Below are 16,199 nucleotides of genomic sequence, written 5' to 3'. Positions count from 1 at the left end.
TGGTTAGAACATACTATATCCATAACATCTAAGTGGGTCATCTATGTATACAAGAATGGTTAGAGTATACTATATCCATAATGCTGAGGATAATTTAGTCTCAAAACAATTTAACTAATTTTTAAATATACATATTTCCAAATACTTCAAAAAGTGTTTTAAAATTATTTAGTCTGTCATGATTCTTAAAGACCTGAATCCTTTTTTTTGTTGTTGTTATTAAGTGCCTACACCTTAAATGGAGCCTTGGTGATGCAGTGCTTAAGAGCTCAGCTGTTAACCAAAAGGTCGGCAGTTTGAATCCGCCAGCTGCTCCTTTGTCATGCTAATCACACCTGTCCTATAGTGTTGCTATGAGTCAGACGCAACTGGATGGCAATGAGCTGGGTTGGTTGGTTTGTTCGTGGTACACATTAAATAGGTGAAAGGATTTTAAAAAGTCTAGATCCCAATATTTTCCAATTCAAATTCTTGTGCCGTGTAATCTTCAAAGCCCTCCAACCCAAGTTATCCACTACCGCACCTTCAAACTCAGCAGCCTCCCTCCTTATTTTTCCACAATTCCCATACAGTTTTGTGGGACACCATTCATCTTATTTTTAAAAAACCCATTGCCATCAAGTAGATTCTGACTCATAGTGACCCTGTAGGATAGAATAGAACTGCCCCATTAGGTTTCCAAGGAGTGGCTGGTGGATTTGAACTGCTCATCTTTTTTTTTTTTTTTTGTTAGCAGCCGAGCTCTTAACAATTGTGCTACCAGGGTTCCTTCTAGATGTGAGGCAGGTGTGATTAGCATGATCACCCAGCCGCTTCTGCAGGTAGATGGGTGGGTGAGGATATGAACTCTTACACTTTGTTATGGAAACCCTGTATCCCATCTAGGCAGCTCCTGGACCCCAAAACGGGTGCACTTACGATTAAAAACTACAGTGTTAATCTCTGTCTGTCTTTTCTTATGACCTTCCCATTAACTTTTCAAACTTCATTAAACTTGGCCCAATCCACTGCCCTTTCAAACCTTGCACGGACATATTTTGCTCTTCAGTCCTTCAGTGCCCGAGTAGAGCTGGCACAGGTAATGTGCTGACTTATTCATTGTTCCAGAGACTCTCCCCTGGCTCTGCACTCTATATGAGGAGATTTTTATAGGCAAGGGGAATAACTTCAGATTTTTGTCTCATTCTTCTCCACCCCAGTTTCCAGGACTCATTACTCTGGAGGTACTTAATAGTAGCCATGGACTACCAACACACGGACCAATAATTTTACTGTACTTTTTCATTAATAAATAATGTATATAAAGTTAAAGGAGAGACAGTAGCCTTATGTCATGAATCAGCAATGGATTTCTGACTTTGGAGGGAGAGTGTCAAAGTCACAGCCTAACCTCCCCGTTCTATGATTGGGGCATCCTGAAGAAGCCGCTGAAAACCTGTAGACCCTCATTACAGATAGAGATGATATTCACACTGACCTCATGGGGCTGCCCAGAGACTTAAAGAAATGGGCAGGAACGTAACCTGTAAACTGTACAAATGGAAGGAACTGCTATTATATTTTAAATACTTACTGTCAGATTTCTCCATGGTTTCTCTTTTGAAGTGGTTTATAGCCAAGATCTGATGCTCATTTTGCTTTATCCAGAATCTCCTTACAGTCTCCATTGAAGTTCTGTGTCATTTTCTAAATTGTATATACTCTTTGATATTGAATATTTGTGTCTTTTTAAAAACGTAACCTTTAGCTAAAGTAATAAATGTATCTGATGAAGTCATAACCTAACCTCAGTAACATTGTAATTTGCTTTTTATCGGCCTTGTACGTGGGTCCAGAGACCTCCCAACTTTAACCCGATCGTGCTCTATTTGGCCTTAAACTGAAATAAACATTCAAAGCACCTACTCTAATCAAGTACTTTCATAAATATTATCTCACTTAATCATCACAAAAAACAGATCGGCAAACTCAACCTAAGAAAGATTAATTTCTCAAGGAAACGTTAGTAAGCAGTCAAGACTAAGGTGTTCGCAGAGGAAATTCTCAGAACACGTGGAATTGCTGTATGCCTCTATGACTGCATTATCTTTCTTACTTCAGGTAACTCTCCTGCCTCTTTCTCTCCCTGCCTTGCCTTTATGATTCAGTTCAAGGTAATACATGATTTCTGTGAATACTTTAGCTGTCCAATAAAAAAAAAAGCATGGTGTTTATGCCTATGTTTTGGTTTTGGACTGATGAGGTAGCTCCAATTACAGTAGAGCTCAACCCCTCTATTTAAGTAAAGAGAGCAGTGTAATAAAACATGAGTATCTGCATAAGTGATGATGACTTAGTTGAGGGTCATGTCTGCTGGGTGGCTTTCTGGCATCCTCAGGATGGCCTGGATGCCTTGCTCCTGTGCTCCCTTGATGTGCTAACTGTCAAGCACTTTTCACAGAGCTCTAAGGAACCCTGGTGGCATAGTGGTTAAGCATTCAGCTGCTAACCAAGAGGTTAGCAGTTCAAATCCACCAGCCCCTCCTTGGAAACCCTATGGAGCGGTTCTACCCTGATCTACAGGGTTGCTATGAGCTGGAATCAACTCCATAGCCATGGGGCTAATTAATAGTTTAAGTTGCCTGTCTTTCTCACTAGACTGTAAGCCCTTAGAAGGCATGGCCGTGTTTAATTGTACATATTATTCAAACATTGGTCAAATGTGTGTTGAGTAAATGGATCAAATTTTATACGAATTTGAAAATAACTGTATCTGGAGTAATCTCTAGAGAAATGTGAAGCCCAGGCTAATCTCCCCTTCTGGATCTCTTCTGCTTCCCTCATCCAGCACTTTTGTACAGGAGACACTGTCCATCAAGATCAGCCTAGATAGCAAGTTATCCCAGAGGATAAATATCTGGAATAGGAGTCAGTTACAGGAAAAGGCCTCTTGCTGTTGTTCCTTGACAAACTTTCTCCCACGGTTCCTTGACACTTGCTGCGCCCTCTGTCTACCTAGGTTGTCCTCCTCCCAGATAGTCACATGGTCCACATCAAATTTACCCAGACCGCCACGTGAAGACCACCTGCTTAGAAAGGCCTTCTCTGACCTTCCTGTATTAAACAGTAATTCCCATCATTCTTTATTCCTCTATCGTGCTTTGGTTTTCTTCAGGGCACTTACTTACCTGATAATATGTAACGTGTCTACATATTTATCTGATTCTCTTCTGTACACCCTATTTTAGTATTAGCTCTGAGGACAGGGACTTTATCGTATTCCTTCTTGTATTTCCGGTACCTAGCACAGTGCCTAATAGGAGTAACTGTGTACAGAATGAATAGAAGTGTGTCAGTGGCTTTACAGGGGAAGCCGATTGTATTTAGACTTAACTATTGCCTGCTTCCCTATGTTTCATCCTCAGCTATCTTCCGGTCTTTCAAAGCTCTAGTATCCATGTCTGTCTGTCCATCTATCTGTCTGTCTGTCTACCTATCTGTCTTGCTAGAGTACTCACTAGAAAAATGTTGGAAAAGACGGAATTTCCACATAAAATTTTTAAGTTGACATCCAAAAATTTTATTATATATTTAAATTGTTGCAAAGGCTATACTTTCCAGAATATTTTAAATATTGGCATCTCAAATCAAATTGGTGAAATGATTTTCAAACACCAGCGGAAGATGAGTACTATAATAGTTTTGTAGCCATAGCTATCCATTTTTTAAAAAAGGACGAGTTTTTCTCTAACAGAAAATTTTCCATGTTTATTGTGATCTTTGAACTGATATTTTCATTCTAATTTCCCTATTTTTTTCCAAATATAGTATATTTTAGGCTTAGACATATTTTATTTTCTCCTTTTAGATATTCCTTCAGTTTTACTCTGCAGAAATCTTATATTTATATTATATAAATTATATATGCCTTACATAATTTTATCTAATGTATTTATTTATATTTTATTGTATGTATATTTGGTTATATTTTCATTCTATGTGTTTTACAAATTTATATTATATAAATTGAATTTTATATTTAGAAAAATGTTAACCAGTTTATTCAAGCTTAAGTTATTATTATAACTGTTATTAGAACACAATTGATCAAATCAGCATAAACATTACAAATGTTGATAACTAATTATTAAAGCTAGGAATAATTTTATTGGGAATTAATTTGTAAATGAGAAAGATGGGAGTGTTTACCTTAGTTCAAGTATGAATTAGGTAAGTATTACTTATTGACTAAGAGAGCCTCATCCCAGATTGCCTGAGACAGACTCTTTGCATGCCCCTCCTCCCAATACTTCTCCAAAGTATTTCAATTTGGATGATAAATTATACGGCTACCCTACTAGTTATACAATAATACAGAGTACAACAATGTTTCCGTGCCTGTCTTTTAACGTTTATAGATGCATGAGCTTAAAAAGCTTTTTCATATAAATATGTAGCTGGGAAGGAAGAAGTTTTATTCTAATAATGGAACCCAGTCCTCAAAGTTTCTTCCATGATATGTAAGAAAATGATCATATTATGAGTTATCATTAAAATTACTCTTACTGATCTGTCAACAACTCAGTCAGGGTAACTTTCAATTTTTAAAACAAATATTGAAAAGCACTTGATTGCAAGTAGATTCACTACCAGTCATTAGTCTTTCATTGACTCAATTTCTGGAAATAGCCCCTAAAAGCTCTACCGACACCTATCGAATGACTATCGATTATGCCTACCTCTCTTTTACTTAGAGACACTTTATTTAACACAATATAATTAGAAATAATTGGTAAAATAAAAATATTATCATTAAACACATTTTTGTCATACCATGCACTTTAAAAACATTTTTTGTCAAATATATTCTGACAAATAGAATGAAACTGGAAATTATTCTTTTTATAGAAAACATTACCATTTAACCTAATTGGCAGTGTCTATCCTCATTGTCAAACCAAACAATCAAATATGACTTGCTTTCTCTCAGAAAAAGTCTTTCATTTTAAATCCAAATAAACGTATTAATAAATGTTCCCTTGACAATCATCTCACTTCCGAATTTAGAATATTTCAGCAAGTTCCCAAATACCCTGCTTCTAACAGTCACTTCATCCTTAACATAAAATATACGTGACAGGAAAAGACATGAAGCCCTAAGGTGGATTTATGGTGCCTTGATTAAAAGACGCTTAGGCGCAACAATATTTCAAATAATCTCTTTGTTTGGAGCCCCAGAAATCTTTATCCTCCAGGGCAGTGCACCACTGTACATTGAGAGATATGCCTTTCAAAAAAAAAGGAAAAGTAGGAGAAAGGCTATTGGAATGGGAAACGGTAAAGGAGAATGCAACTGGCAGGACACCTCAAGAACAGGTACATTGTCAACCTTAAGAAAGAGTGTGTGTGGAATTTCACGCTTTGGAAATTAATTCCCTTGCAACTATCTGTGCCAGATACTCCTGAGAAAGTCTTTCACTGCCACCAGGCATGTGTACCGCGGTTGAAGACTATTTCTTTAAACCAAAGGCCTCAGAGAAGCCATCTCCATTTATCTTCCCTGAGAATGATGTGCAATCCAGTGTTAGGTTTGGGGCTTGCTGGTTCTTCCTTTCTTCTTCCCCCTCTCAAGCCTTGCCCACGTTTGTCTCCCACAGAGACCATCCTAGATGGGGAGCTGCCAACACAGCCCTGGCAAGATGGCTTCCTCCAGTCTACGAAGATGGAATCAGTCAGCCCAGAGGCTGGAACCACAACTTCTTATACAATGGCTTCCCACTGCCCCTGGTTTGTACATCAAGATATTGCTTCAAATGGATTGAAATTAGCTTTCTATAATGCTAACAAAACCAAAAAAGCCAAACTCATTGCCATCGAGGCAATTTCGACTCATAGTGACCCTATAGGACAGAGTAGAACTGCCCCATAAGATTTAAATGGTAGATTCGAACCATCGACCTTTTGGTTAGCAGCCGAGCTCTTCACCAATGAGCATCCAGGGCTCCAATGCTAACAAACCTTCCGTATTTTTGAGAGAACTAACCTTTTACTGAGACCTTGCTCAATATGCCAGACACCATGGCAGATGCTTTATATAATTTCCTTTGATCCTCAGGACATTCCTATGAAGTAGGTATCATTCTCTCTCATTATAGGTTAGCAACTGAGGCTTCTGAAGATTAAAGTTACTCAACTAGTGAGTGGAACAGTGTAGATTTAAATTACGATTCATTTAACCTTAACGTTTCTGCTCTTTTAAATTGCTTCAGTGATTTCAGAGAATTCCTTTATTCATTGGGTAGAATACTAGGTACATTCAAAGGTATATATCAATTAATTAATTCTCTCATTTATGTAAGGATGATGATTACACCTTTAACATACAGAGAAGAATTTGTTTGCTAAACAGATTCATACCCAACCAAGTCAATTTAGTTGAATAATGGATCATTTTGCCCCCAATTTGACTATTTATTTCAATGAATAAACTAGTTATATGTGTGTTATGCAGACCCATGTTTCTTCTTATATTATTTTCAATAATGGTTTTCTTTTGTTTTTTTTTTTAAGAAATAAGACAATTGATGCTCTGTTCAGCCCAAAGAATATCAGTATTAGGAGTCAAGATCTGATTCAGATCAGCTGTGAATTGATACACGATCACATAGTTCTTCTATGGAAAAGAACAACTTTACTTAGGCAATTTTTTCCAGTGGCTATTTAGTAACAATACCAATGATCATGAAGACGGCACAGGACCGAGCAACGTCTTGCTCTGTCAGTAACTGTCCTCTTACTAAATGTTGTTGTGTTGTTAGGCTTAATGGCAACTAATAATAACATTTAGTGAGAGGATAGCGTGTTCTTAGAAGCTGAAAAGAACTAGTGGGGAAAGTTCGATGCTGTGAGACATGGAGGAAGCAATGGACCAAGTATATTTTTAACTATCTACAAATCACTTGACCTCTCTTAGCCTCATTTGGATTATCTGTAAAATGGCACAATAATATCTTACCTTTGTTGTGTTGGACACTGGACTAGTTGAACTTCTGATGTGTTTTTAACTTTATGTATTGGGAGCCTATGATTCTATGAATGCATACTTGTCCAGAATTTGTAATTATTTAGAAAAATCAGAATTTAAGAATCTTTAAATGTGGAATGCATTAGTTTCCCATTGCTGCAGTAACAAATTACCACAATCTTAGTGGCTTAAAACAACACAAATATATTTTACATTTCAGTAGGTCAGAAGCCTGACATGGGCCTCACGAGGCTAAAATTAAGGAGTCAGAAAATCTGCATTCCTTTCTGCAAGCTTTAGGGGAGAATCTGTTTCATTGCCTTTTCCGTTTTCCACATTCCTTGGCTCCTGGCCTTTTCCATCTTGAAACCCTGCAACATTGCATCTCTCTATGCCTTTCTTCCATAGTCACGTCTCACTCTGACCGCAGTCCGGAAAGGTTTTCAGACATTAAGGACCCATATGAGTAGGTTGGACCCACTTGGATAGTCCAGGATAATTTCCCTATCTCATGGTCTGTAACTTAATCACATATGAAAAGTCCTTTTTGCCATGTGGGGAAATATATTCACAGGTTCCAAGGACATATTTGGGAGGGCATTATTCTGTTTACCACAGTCCGAGCTCTGGTTCCCAAAAATTCACATCTGTCCCACATGCAAAATATGTTCACCCCATCCCAAGGACCCCCAACAAGTCTCAAACCATTACATCATCAACCCAAAGTCCAAAAACCTCATGTAAACCTCATCAACTCAAAATTCCCAAATCTCATCATCTAAATTTTCTAAATTACGTGCTGGTGAGACTCTGGATATAATCCATCCTGGGACAAAAGTCTTTCCATCTAGGCCTGATGGCCGAAGCAAGCTATCTGCACCCAAACACAATGGTTGGACAGGCATTGGATAATAGGATAAAGCTATAGACATCTTAGTCCAAAAAGGAAAAAACGGAAGGGACGAAGGAGTCACTGGTCCCAACCAATTTTAAAATCCATCTTAGCAAACTCCATTATGTTCCAAGACCTAAGGAGAATCCTCTGTGGCTAAAGGATCCAGCCTCTGTGCACTATATCATAATAATGGTCAGGTGTTTTATAAATGACTTTATTTACTCTCCGCAACAACCTTGAAAAATCAATCTTTTTATATCTATTTACAGATGAAGAAACTAAGGCTTATAGAAGTTAAATAATAGGCCCCATCATCACAGATAAGTGGCAAAACAGTGATTCAAACCCAGGTGTGTCTTTCTTCAAAGCTCACTCTTTTTCCACTATCATGACAAGGAATGGATCTTCTATGAGTTTGCCAAGAGTTCTGTGAACAAGAACCACACCAAGACATTTATTACCCCAAAGTGTCATTTTTCTGCCTACAATGCAGCTTTCCTATATCATGACAAACTGGTTTTTCTCTTACCCAGGTTCGGGAAGTGACAAGACAAGTTATTCAAGTTTCAAACGAGGCTGTTACAGAAGATGACCAATATTCTGATCTCCTTATGGTGTGGGGACAATATATTGATCATGACATTGCATTCACACCTCAGAGTACCAGTAAAGCTGCATTTTGGGGAGGAATTGATTGCCAGCTGACTTGTGAAAACCAAAACCCATGTTTTCCCATACAGGTAGAATTTTTTTTAATTCTTTCTTTTTCTTTTTATTATGAGAATATTAAATGCTGTTTAAAAAATTCAAACCATACAGAAAATTATAAAATAAAAATCAAAGTCTCCTTCTTTTGCTTTTTTTCCAGGGGATAATAGCTGTTATGAATTTCCTATACATCCCACCATAAATGATCTATGCATATATGTATATATAATATAGACATATGTGCGTGCATATGCTTTTATATATATCACTGTGCATGATATGGGTCACTTTGCAATATGTCCTTCTTTCGTTTTAATTGTGCATTAGGTGAAAGTTTACAGAGCAAATTAGATTCCCATTCGATAGTTAGTACACAAAATGTTTCATGGCCTTGGCTTCATTTCCCACAATGTGTCAGCACTGTCCCCATTTCCACCTTGGGTTGCCTGTTCCCTTTCGTCCTGATTTTCTACCCATTTCTGCCTTTTTTTTTTGCTTTCTGGCAAATATTGCCCTTTTGATCTCTTATAATTGATTCTTCTAAGGAGCACATTCTTCTCATATGTAATTGTTTATTTTATGGGCTTGTCTGTTGTTTGGCTGGAAGGTGGTCTCCTGGAACAGCTTCAGTTCCAGGTCAGAAGGGTGTCTTAGGGCCATAAACTTAAGCGGTTCCTCTATTCTCTGTTAGACCAGTAAGTCTGGTCTTTTTTTTTTTTTTTTTGGATCTTTTTTTTTTCTTTTTTCTCCTGCTCTGTCCAGAACCCTCTGTTGCAATCCCAGTCAGAGTAGTCAGTACTGGAAGCCAGGCACTATCTAGTTCTTCTGGTCTCAGGGTCAGGTAGGCTGTGGTTCATATGGTTAATTAGTCCTTTGGACTAATCGCTCCCTTGAGTCTTTGGTTTTCTTTTCACACTCCTTTGCTCCAGACTGGAAGAGACCAATAGCTGTATATCAGATGGCCGCTCCTGAGCTTTTAAGACTCCCAGAGTCATCCCTACTCACTAAAGTAGGATGTAGAACATAGAACATTGTCTTTAAGAACTATGTTGTGTCAATTGAACTAGATGTCCCCCAAGAGCAGTATTTCTTATACTTCTCTCCATCTAATTAGATGGACAGAAATTTGATTGTTTTATGATGTGGTAATATTCTGTTGTGTGCAGGGGCAGATTATCCAATAAGGTAAGCACAGTGCTTACCTTGCTTACCAGATCATCTGTAGTGAACAATTTCACTACAGACTAGTAAGCACAAGAAAGCCTGTGCTTACCTTGCTTAATGGGTCATCTGCCCCTATCAGGGACTTTAAAAAGAGGCTTTGACTCTGTAGAAGGTGCTGTGGGATTGGGAGAGAGAGATGCCAGCCATACCTACAAGCAGAATCTTTGACATGTGGTGAAAAAATGTGAAATATACCAAAAAGAGGAATTATGGGGAAGCAGGAAAATGAGAACCCTAAAGGCTACAACAAATCATAGTAAATTGAGTTCCAGCCACCTACAGTCACCCCTTTTCATCAAGCATCCCTGGAGTGGTCCCAGCTGCCTGTGCCTCCAGCTCTGATGTTCATTCTTGGCCACACTGGGAACCCACAGGTCTTTTAAGATGGGAACTATTAGTTCTTGCAGCAGTACCCATGTCTCCGGCAATGAACAGTCCCACCAAGCAGAGCCCGTTGTTCACAAGTGTCTTAGGCTGTGTTCTCTAGAAAAGTAAAACCAGTAAAATGTATAAATATAAAGAGAGATGTATGTGAAGGAAATGGCTCACTGGGCTGTAGAGGCTGGAACATCCCAAGTCTGTGGGTCAGAATAGAGGCTTCTACTGATTTACATAGCAACAGGGCCTGGCGAACTCAAGATCAGCAGGTCAGAGAGCAGGGCTCTTGCTCATAAGCTGCGAAGATCGATGAATCCCAAGATTGCCAGGCAAGACTGCAGGTCAGCTGCTAGCTGAAGTCCCAAGAACCGGAGGTCAGACAAACAGGAGCCAGCTGCAGGATCCAGTGCAAGCAAAAAGCCCCTGAGCCTTGCCAGAATGTCCACTTATATTCAATGCAGGCCACATGCCCAAGGAAACTCAATTGGCTTTCAGTTGGCAACTCACAGCAGATCCCATCACAGGGGTGATTACATATCAGATTTCAACATGGAAGTGATCACAACATTATATGACTGCCAAAACACAGAGAATCATGGCCCAGCCAAGTTGATGCACAGTCTTAACCATCACAACAGCTAAGTGGTCCCAAACCAGAAGAGCTATGAAAGCAGCTGAGTCACCAAGTATAGAGAAGCAGTTGAGACACAGTCTTTAATGCTATAAAGTCTTTGGTTCAAGTTTTGCCTCTGTAACTTACTGGCTGTGTAGATTACAGGTTTTATATCTGTAAAAGAGTATGGTAATTTCTACCTAATAATAGAGTAATGCAAATTAAATGAGATCAAATTTACAAAGCCGAGTTGAAAGAAGGGACTCAATAAATGGTCATTGTTACTGTTATTTTAATTTAAATTTAATTTATGAGGCAGAATGATGAGGAGGGAAGTCAGAGCTTCCAAGCTTCACTCTTGGCTACAAGTGAACATGGTGGGGTGGGTGTGCTGTAAACACTGATGGTCAGGATCACATATTTGGTCAGATAAGTATAATCGTTCATTCTGAGAGCTGTGGTATGAGAACCACTTGGAAGGAAGTTTCTACTTTGGGATGAAGTGAACAAAGCTTAGTTAGCTTATGCAATAGTTGGTCAAAAAAAAAGTTCTTGAAAGGAGGAATTGTTCTTGGATTTTGGCAGCTGCTATTTGGACAGTTTGGATTTAACAGACACGGGAAGAACCATTTGGGGGCTAAGGTCATGTGAGAGCCACAAAGTGGGGTGGAAAGTCAAGTTATGGGGACTAAATCATGTAGCAGTCACAGTGGACAATTTTCAGTCCTTCAGGGACACTTACGTCATCTTGGAATCCAAAGATGCTTCTGACCAGAATATCAGCTTAAGGGTTTTCCCAGAGGAAAATCTAAAGCCACTTAAAGACCTTCATGGACAAGAGACACTTTTGTCTTCATAGAGCCCCTTCCTATAAAAAAAGTATGAAAAATTATATTTTACAACTACATTTTTATAAAGATGACTATGTTAATATTGTATGTTAAAATATTTTCTTGCTGAAAGTTCTTTTATTTTCCCCTAATTTTAAAAGAAAATAAAATATTTTTGTGATCCCACTAAAATTAATGTGGATCCTAGGCACTGTGTCTAAGTTGCCTTATGGACAAGTTGGCCCTGGGGAAATCAGACATCCATCCAGCTTCTAGGAGCTAATTATATCAGAAAGTAGATTACAGAATCAGAAAGGAGATACGCAGACTAGGTAAAAGAATTTAGAGGCTGAAGGAAAGGGAGGTGTTGCAAACAGTTAATGAGGTTAGCTGCTAATGGAAAGGTTGCCAATTTGAGTCTAGGCAGAAGAGCCTCAAAAAAAAGGCCTGTTGATCCGAAAAAATCGCCATGAAAACTCTGTGGAGTACAGTTTTACTCTAACACACGTGGGGTCACCATGAATTATAGTTGACTCAATGGCAACCGTTTTTTTAGGGGGAGAAATTGGTCCTATTATTAAAAAAAAAAAAAAGACTAACAAGAATTAGAATGAAAACCAGATTTGAGTTGGGCCCTAGACACACACACACACACACACACACACACCGTTCCAGGATCCTCTGTAACAAGGAGTAGTCAGAGCAGAATTTGGTAGATCAAAAGGACCCAAGAGAAGCTTACGACTGGGAAGAACCTGACTGTGATGCATAGCGATGCTCAACAGAGTTCATGAATGGACCAAGCCGTGGCTCCCTTTGGGGCTCCAGCTCTGTTTCCAATAAAAACCTTTTGCTCTGGGTAAACATTTTCTCTCCCCATCTCATTCTCTCTTTTAGGGCTCAGTTATCTTGCAGCTGAACCATACTGGTTATTATCTCCCTTCCATATATTTCAGCTTCCTGGTTTGGCTGCAGGCTAGGATCACTTCTGTGTTCCAGAACCAGCACTTATAAAACTTCATTCACATATTGCGCATCCAGATTTGTGAGGGCTAGGAAATTAGAGGGGCTAGAGAAGGAAACTATAAGCGAGAAAGTAAAGCTGGGATTGATTGATGACATAGACCCACAGAGGATCTGAGGAAGGGCTTGTGCATCCAAGCATTTTATATGGAGGCTTCAGACGCATGGAAACAAAATCAATGCACAGGCAAGAGACAAACAAACTGGGGAAAACTATTTTCAAAATATGTGATCAACAGAAAATCATTATTTTTTTTATAAAGAGCTCTTATAAAGCAGTAAGAAGAAATAAACATGCTAATAGAATGGACAGCTGATATTATCAAGAAAATTACAAATGAACAAGAACAAACATATAGAGAGATCTAGACATGTGTGTAAATGAAATATAAATTAAATTAACCATGTGATACAATTTTTTAAATCGTTAGGTGCCGTCGAGTTGATTCTGACCCATAGCCACTCCATGTGACAGAACAGAACTGGCCTACAGGGTTTTCTAAGCTGTAATCTTTACAAGAACAGATTGCCAGGTCTTTCTCTCACTCAGAACCGCTGGGTGGGTTTGAACCACCAACCTTTCTGTTAGCAGTTGAGCACTTAACCACTGTACCACCGAGGCTCTTTTTTAATACTATAGAGGTTTGGTATTATAATCAAAGCTGAAAAAAAATGCTACACATGCCTCCTTGTGCACATGTACATCTCAAGGTCTATAAAAGGAAATAGAATTGGTGGACCATGGGATATGGGTATCTTTTAATTTTAATAGATACTTCCAAATTGTCCTATAGCAGTGGGAGCATAAATTGTATTTTGTAATTGGTTCTCAGGAACCATTAATATTATTTATCTCCTATAATTTGCCAATTTGATGGGCAAATTTTAGAAAAATGTATCTCTCATTTCACATTACTTATGAACTAGAAAAGAGTTGCCGTTTTATTTCTCTTTCTATAAAATGCCTGTATATCTCTTTTGCCATTAGTTCTGTTCTAAGCTGTTTTTCCTACTGATTTATATAGATTCTTTATACATTCTAGACCTTAACCCTTAGTCATACATGATTTCTTGCCTTTTAATCTTGTTTACAGTGTCATTATTTATAAGTTTTACATTTTGGTATATTTAATTAGTCAATCCTTTTCCTATGTGACATTTAAATGGTTGTCTTATGTAGAGCATCTCCCCTATCTGAATGCCAGGAATGCATCTTCCTTTAAAATTTTTAAAGTTTGAGCTTTTGATATAACACTCCATCTTTATAAGGAATTTATTTTCATGAACAATGTGAGGCAGGTATCTAATTTGACTCTCTCTCTAAATGGATAGCCATTTTATTTTAAGTAGCCCATCTTAACATACTGATTTCAAATACTACATCATATGCGGAACTGCCATCGGCATTGGCCATTTTCTGGATTCTAGGTTCCAGCGATATATGTTTAATTACTATAGCTTTAGATGATGTTCTAACGATTACCAGGGAAAGTCTTCGTTTTGGGTTTTACATGATTATCTTGACTCTTCTTTCAAATTGCTCTTCCGTATAAATTTCAGAATTAGTTTCTTAAGCACTAAGAAAAATCATGTTAGATTTTGAATGGGATTACTTTTCTTTATGCATTAATTTGGATTTCGTTTATGTCTTACAAAATTGGGGCTTCCTATTCAATAAGTGCATCTTTTAATTTATCAAGTCTTTTATGATCCTCCCTGAAGTTTTATAGTATTGTCCATTAATGTCTTGCATATATTTTGATATTACATGCATTTTCATAGATTTTATTGGATTTTACTGCCATAATAAATAAAAACTTGCTCAATTATATTTTTTAATTAGCTATGCTTCATGTATAGATAGGGAAACATAGTGATTCTTCTGAATGCAGGTCTTGTATCTGGCCAACTTGCTAGTCTAATACTTTGCGTATTAATGCCCTTGCATTTTCTATGTAGATAAACATACTGTTTGCAAATAATATAGAATTTTCTCCTTTTTTCATATCTATATCTATCTGTCTGCTGTCTGTCTATCTATACACACATAGACACACACACATACACACAAATACTGCTTTAACTGGTAAAATTTTGAAAAGTAGTGGTGATAGCTGGCATTCTGGTTCTCTTCATTATTTTAGTGGACACGCTTCTAATGTCTTTTTCCTTAGCATGGTGTCTGCTATGGATTTCTGCTTGACAACTTAAGTCAGTTAAAGAAAATTATCTTTTATTTGCATTTGTCCCAGAGTTTTTTTTTTAACTTGTGGGTTGCAGTTTTATCAAATATTTCTCCAACATCTATTGAGGGCTTCTCCTTTAATCTATTACTGCAATGGTTTCCTTTAATCCATTATTGCAGTGAATTGTATGGATAGATTTCCCACTTGATGATGATGATGTCAATTTTAATTTACTCTTGGATTCTGTTTGCTAATATTTTATTTAGAACTTTTAAATCTCTCTCCATAAATGACATTATTTTTTCTTTTCTTGTGTTGTACTTTTCTATTTTTGTTGTTACAGTTATGCTGGCATCATGCAATGAGTCTGATTGTCTTTTTTTATGCTCAGGATTAGTGTGTATAAAATACATTCATCTGCTTGGCAGAACTTATTTGTAAACGTAATTGGGTCTGGTAACCTTTGGGATGATAGACCTTTGGATATACTTCCAATCTTGTTTATCATAATTAGTCTATTTAGGTCAATGCAGGTTTTTATGATCACTATTTTTTATTATCATCTTTAATATTCCTTTTCATCTACTTTACATTTCTTACCTGCTGATGTGGAAAGCTAAGTTTAGTTTTTTTTCTTCTATATCTGTTACTTTCTAATAAATGTAGGAAAAAGTATAAATTTTCCTATGACCCCCGTTTGGCCAGATAACTCAAATTTTTATAAAGAGTCTTCACATTGATGTGGGTTCTGAATAGGTTTTGAATTCAAACATATTAAATTGTACACTCACACATAAATATAGCCTCACATAAATGGATAAATCTGAAAATACGTGTGGCGTTTCTTTGCACATTCATCCTTCTTCCTCCCTTCTTTTTCCTCATTTGTTTAACTTTCCTCTAGTCTTCTGTCCATTTCTGTATTAGTCACTCACCCTGGGAGGTAATCCAAGTGAAAAACTTGGATTTTTAAAGTGTGTGTGCTTGGGGGAGGAGGAGAGAAAAATGAAGCAAGACTGGCGGGAACTTAATGGAAGCTAGATAATGGGTACGAAGGAAATCATTGTACTATTCTCTTTGTATTGGGAGTGTTTGAAAATGTTCTACAATAATTTCCTTAAGTAGTGTGCATTCTTTATATTATCTCTCAATGCTCATATAGCTACGCATAGAGAAACACAAACACAGGTATATTTTTTTGAATATTCCTAACAAAAATAGGACTATTTTAACATATTTTCTGTATCTTGAATTGGTCATTCAGTAATACCTCATGGAAATACTTCAAGTCATCTGGTATAGCTGCAAGTACTTCTTTCTAACAGCTGGATGATATTTT

The 16,199-nt window shown here is 37.4% G+C and overlaps 1 protein-coding gene across 5 annotated transcripts in view; it reads left to right on the top strand.

The window, feature by feature from the left end:
- Positions 1–16,199, top strand: part of TPO (thyroid peroxidase) — a 115,093-nt gene that overhangs the window by 32,344 nt on the left and 66,550 nt on the right. For all 5 annotated transcript variants that reach the window (XM_023728304.1, XM_012554564.2, XM_012554563.2 and 2 more), the window contains 2 exons: positions 5,637–5,766; positions 8,432–8,638. In XM_023728304.1, coding sequence (XP_023584072.1) covers positions 5,637–5,766; positions 8,432–8,638 — 337 coding nt within the window. The remainder of the gene's footprint in view (positions 1–5,636; positions 5,767–8,431; positions 8,639–16,199) is intronic.

Source organism: Trichechus manatus, unplaced genomic scaffold (genome assembly GCF_000243295.1).
Source record: "Trichechus manatus latirostris isolate Lorelei unplaced genomic scaffold, TriManLat1.0 scaffold00023, whole genome shotgun sequence".
NCBI classification, from domain to species: Eukaryota; Metazoa; Chordata; class Mammalia; order Sirenia; family Trichechidae; genus Trichechus; species Trichechus manatus.
This window is presented reverse-complemented; position numbering and strand designations above follow the sequence as displayed.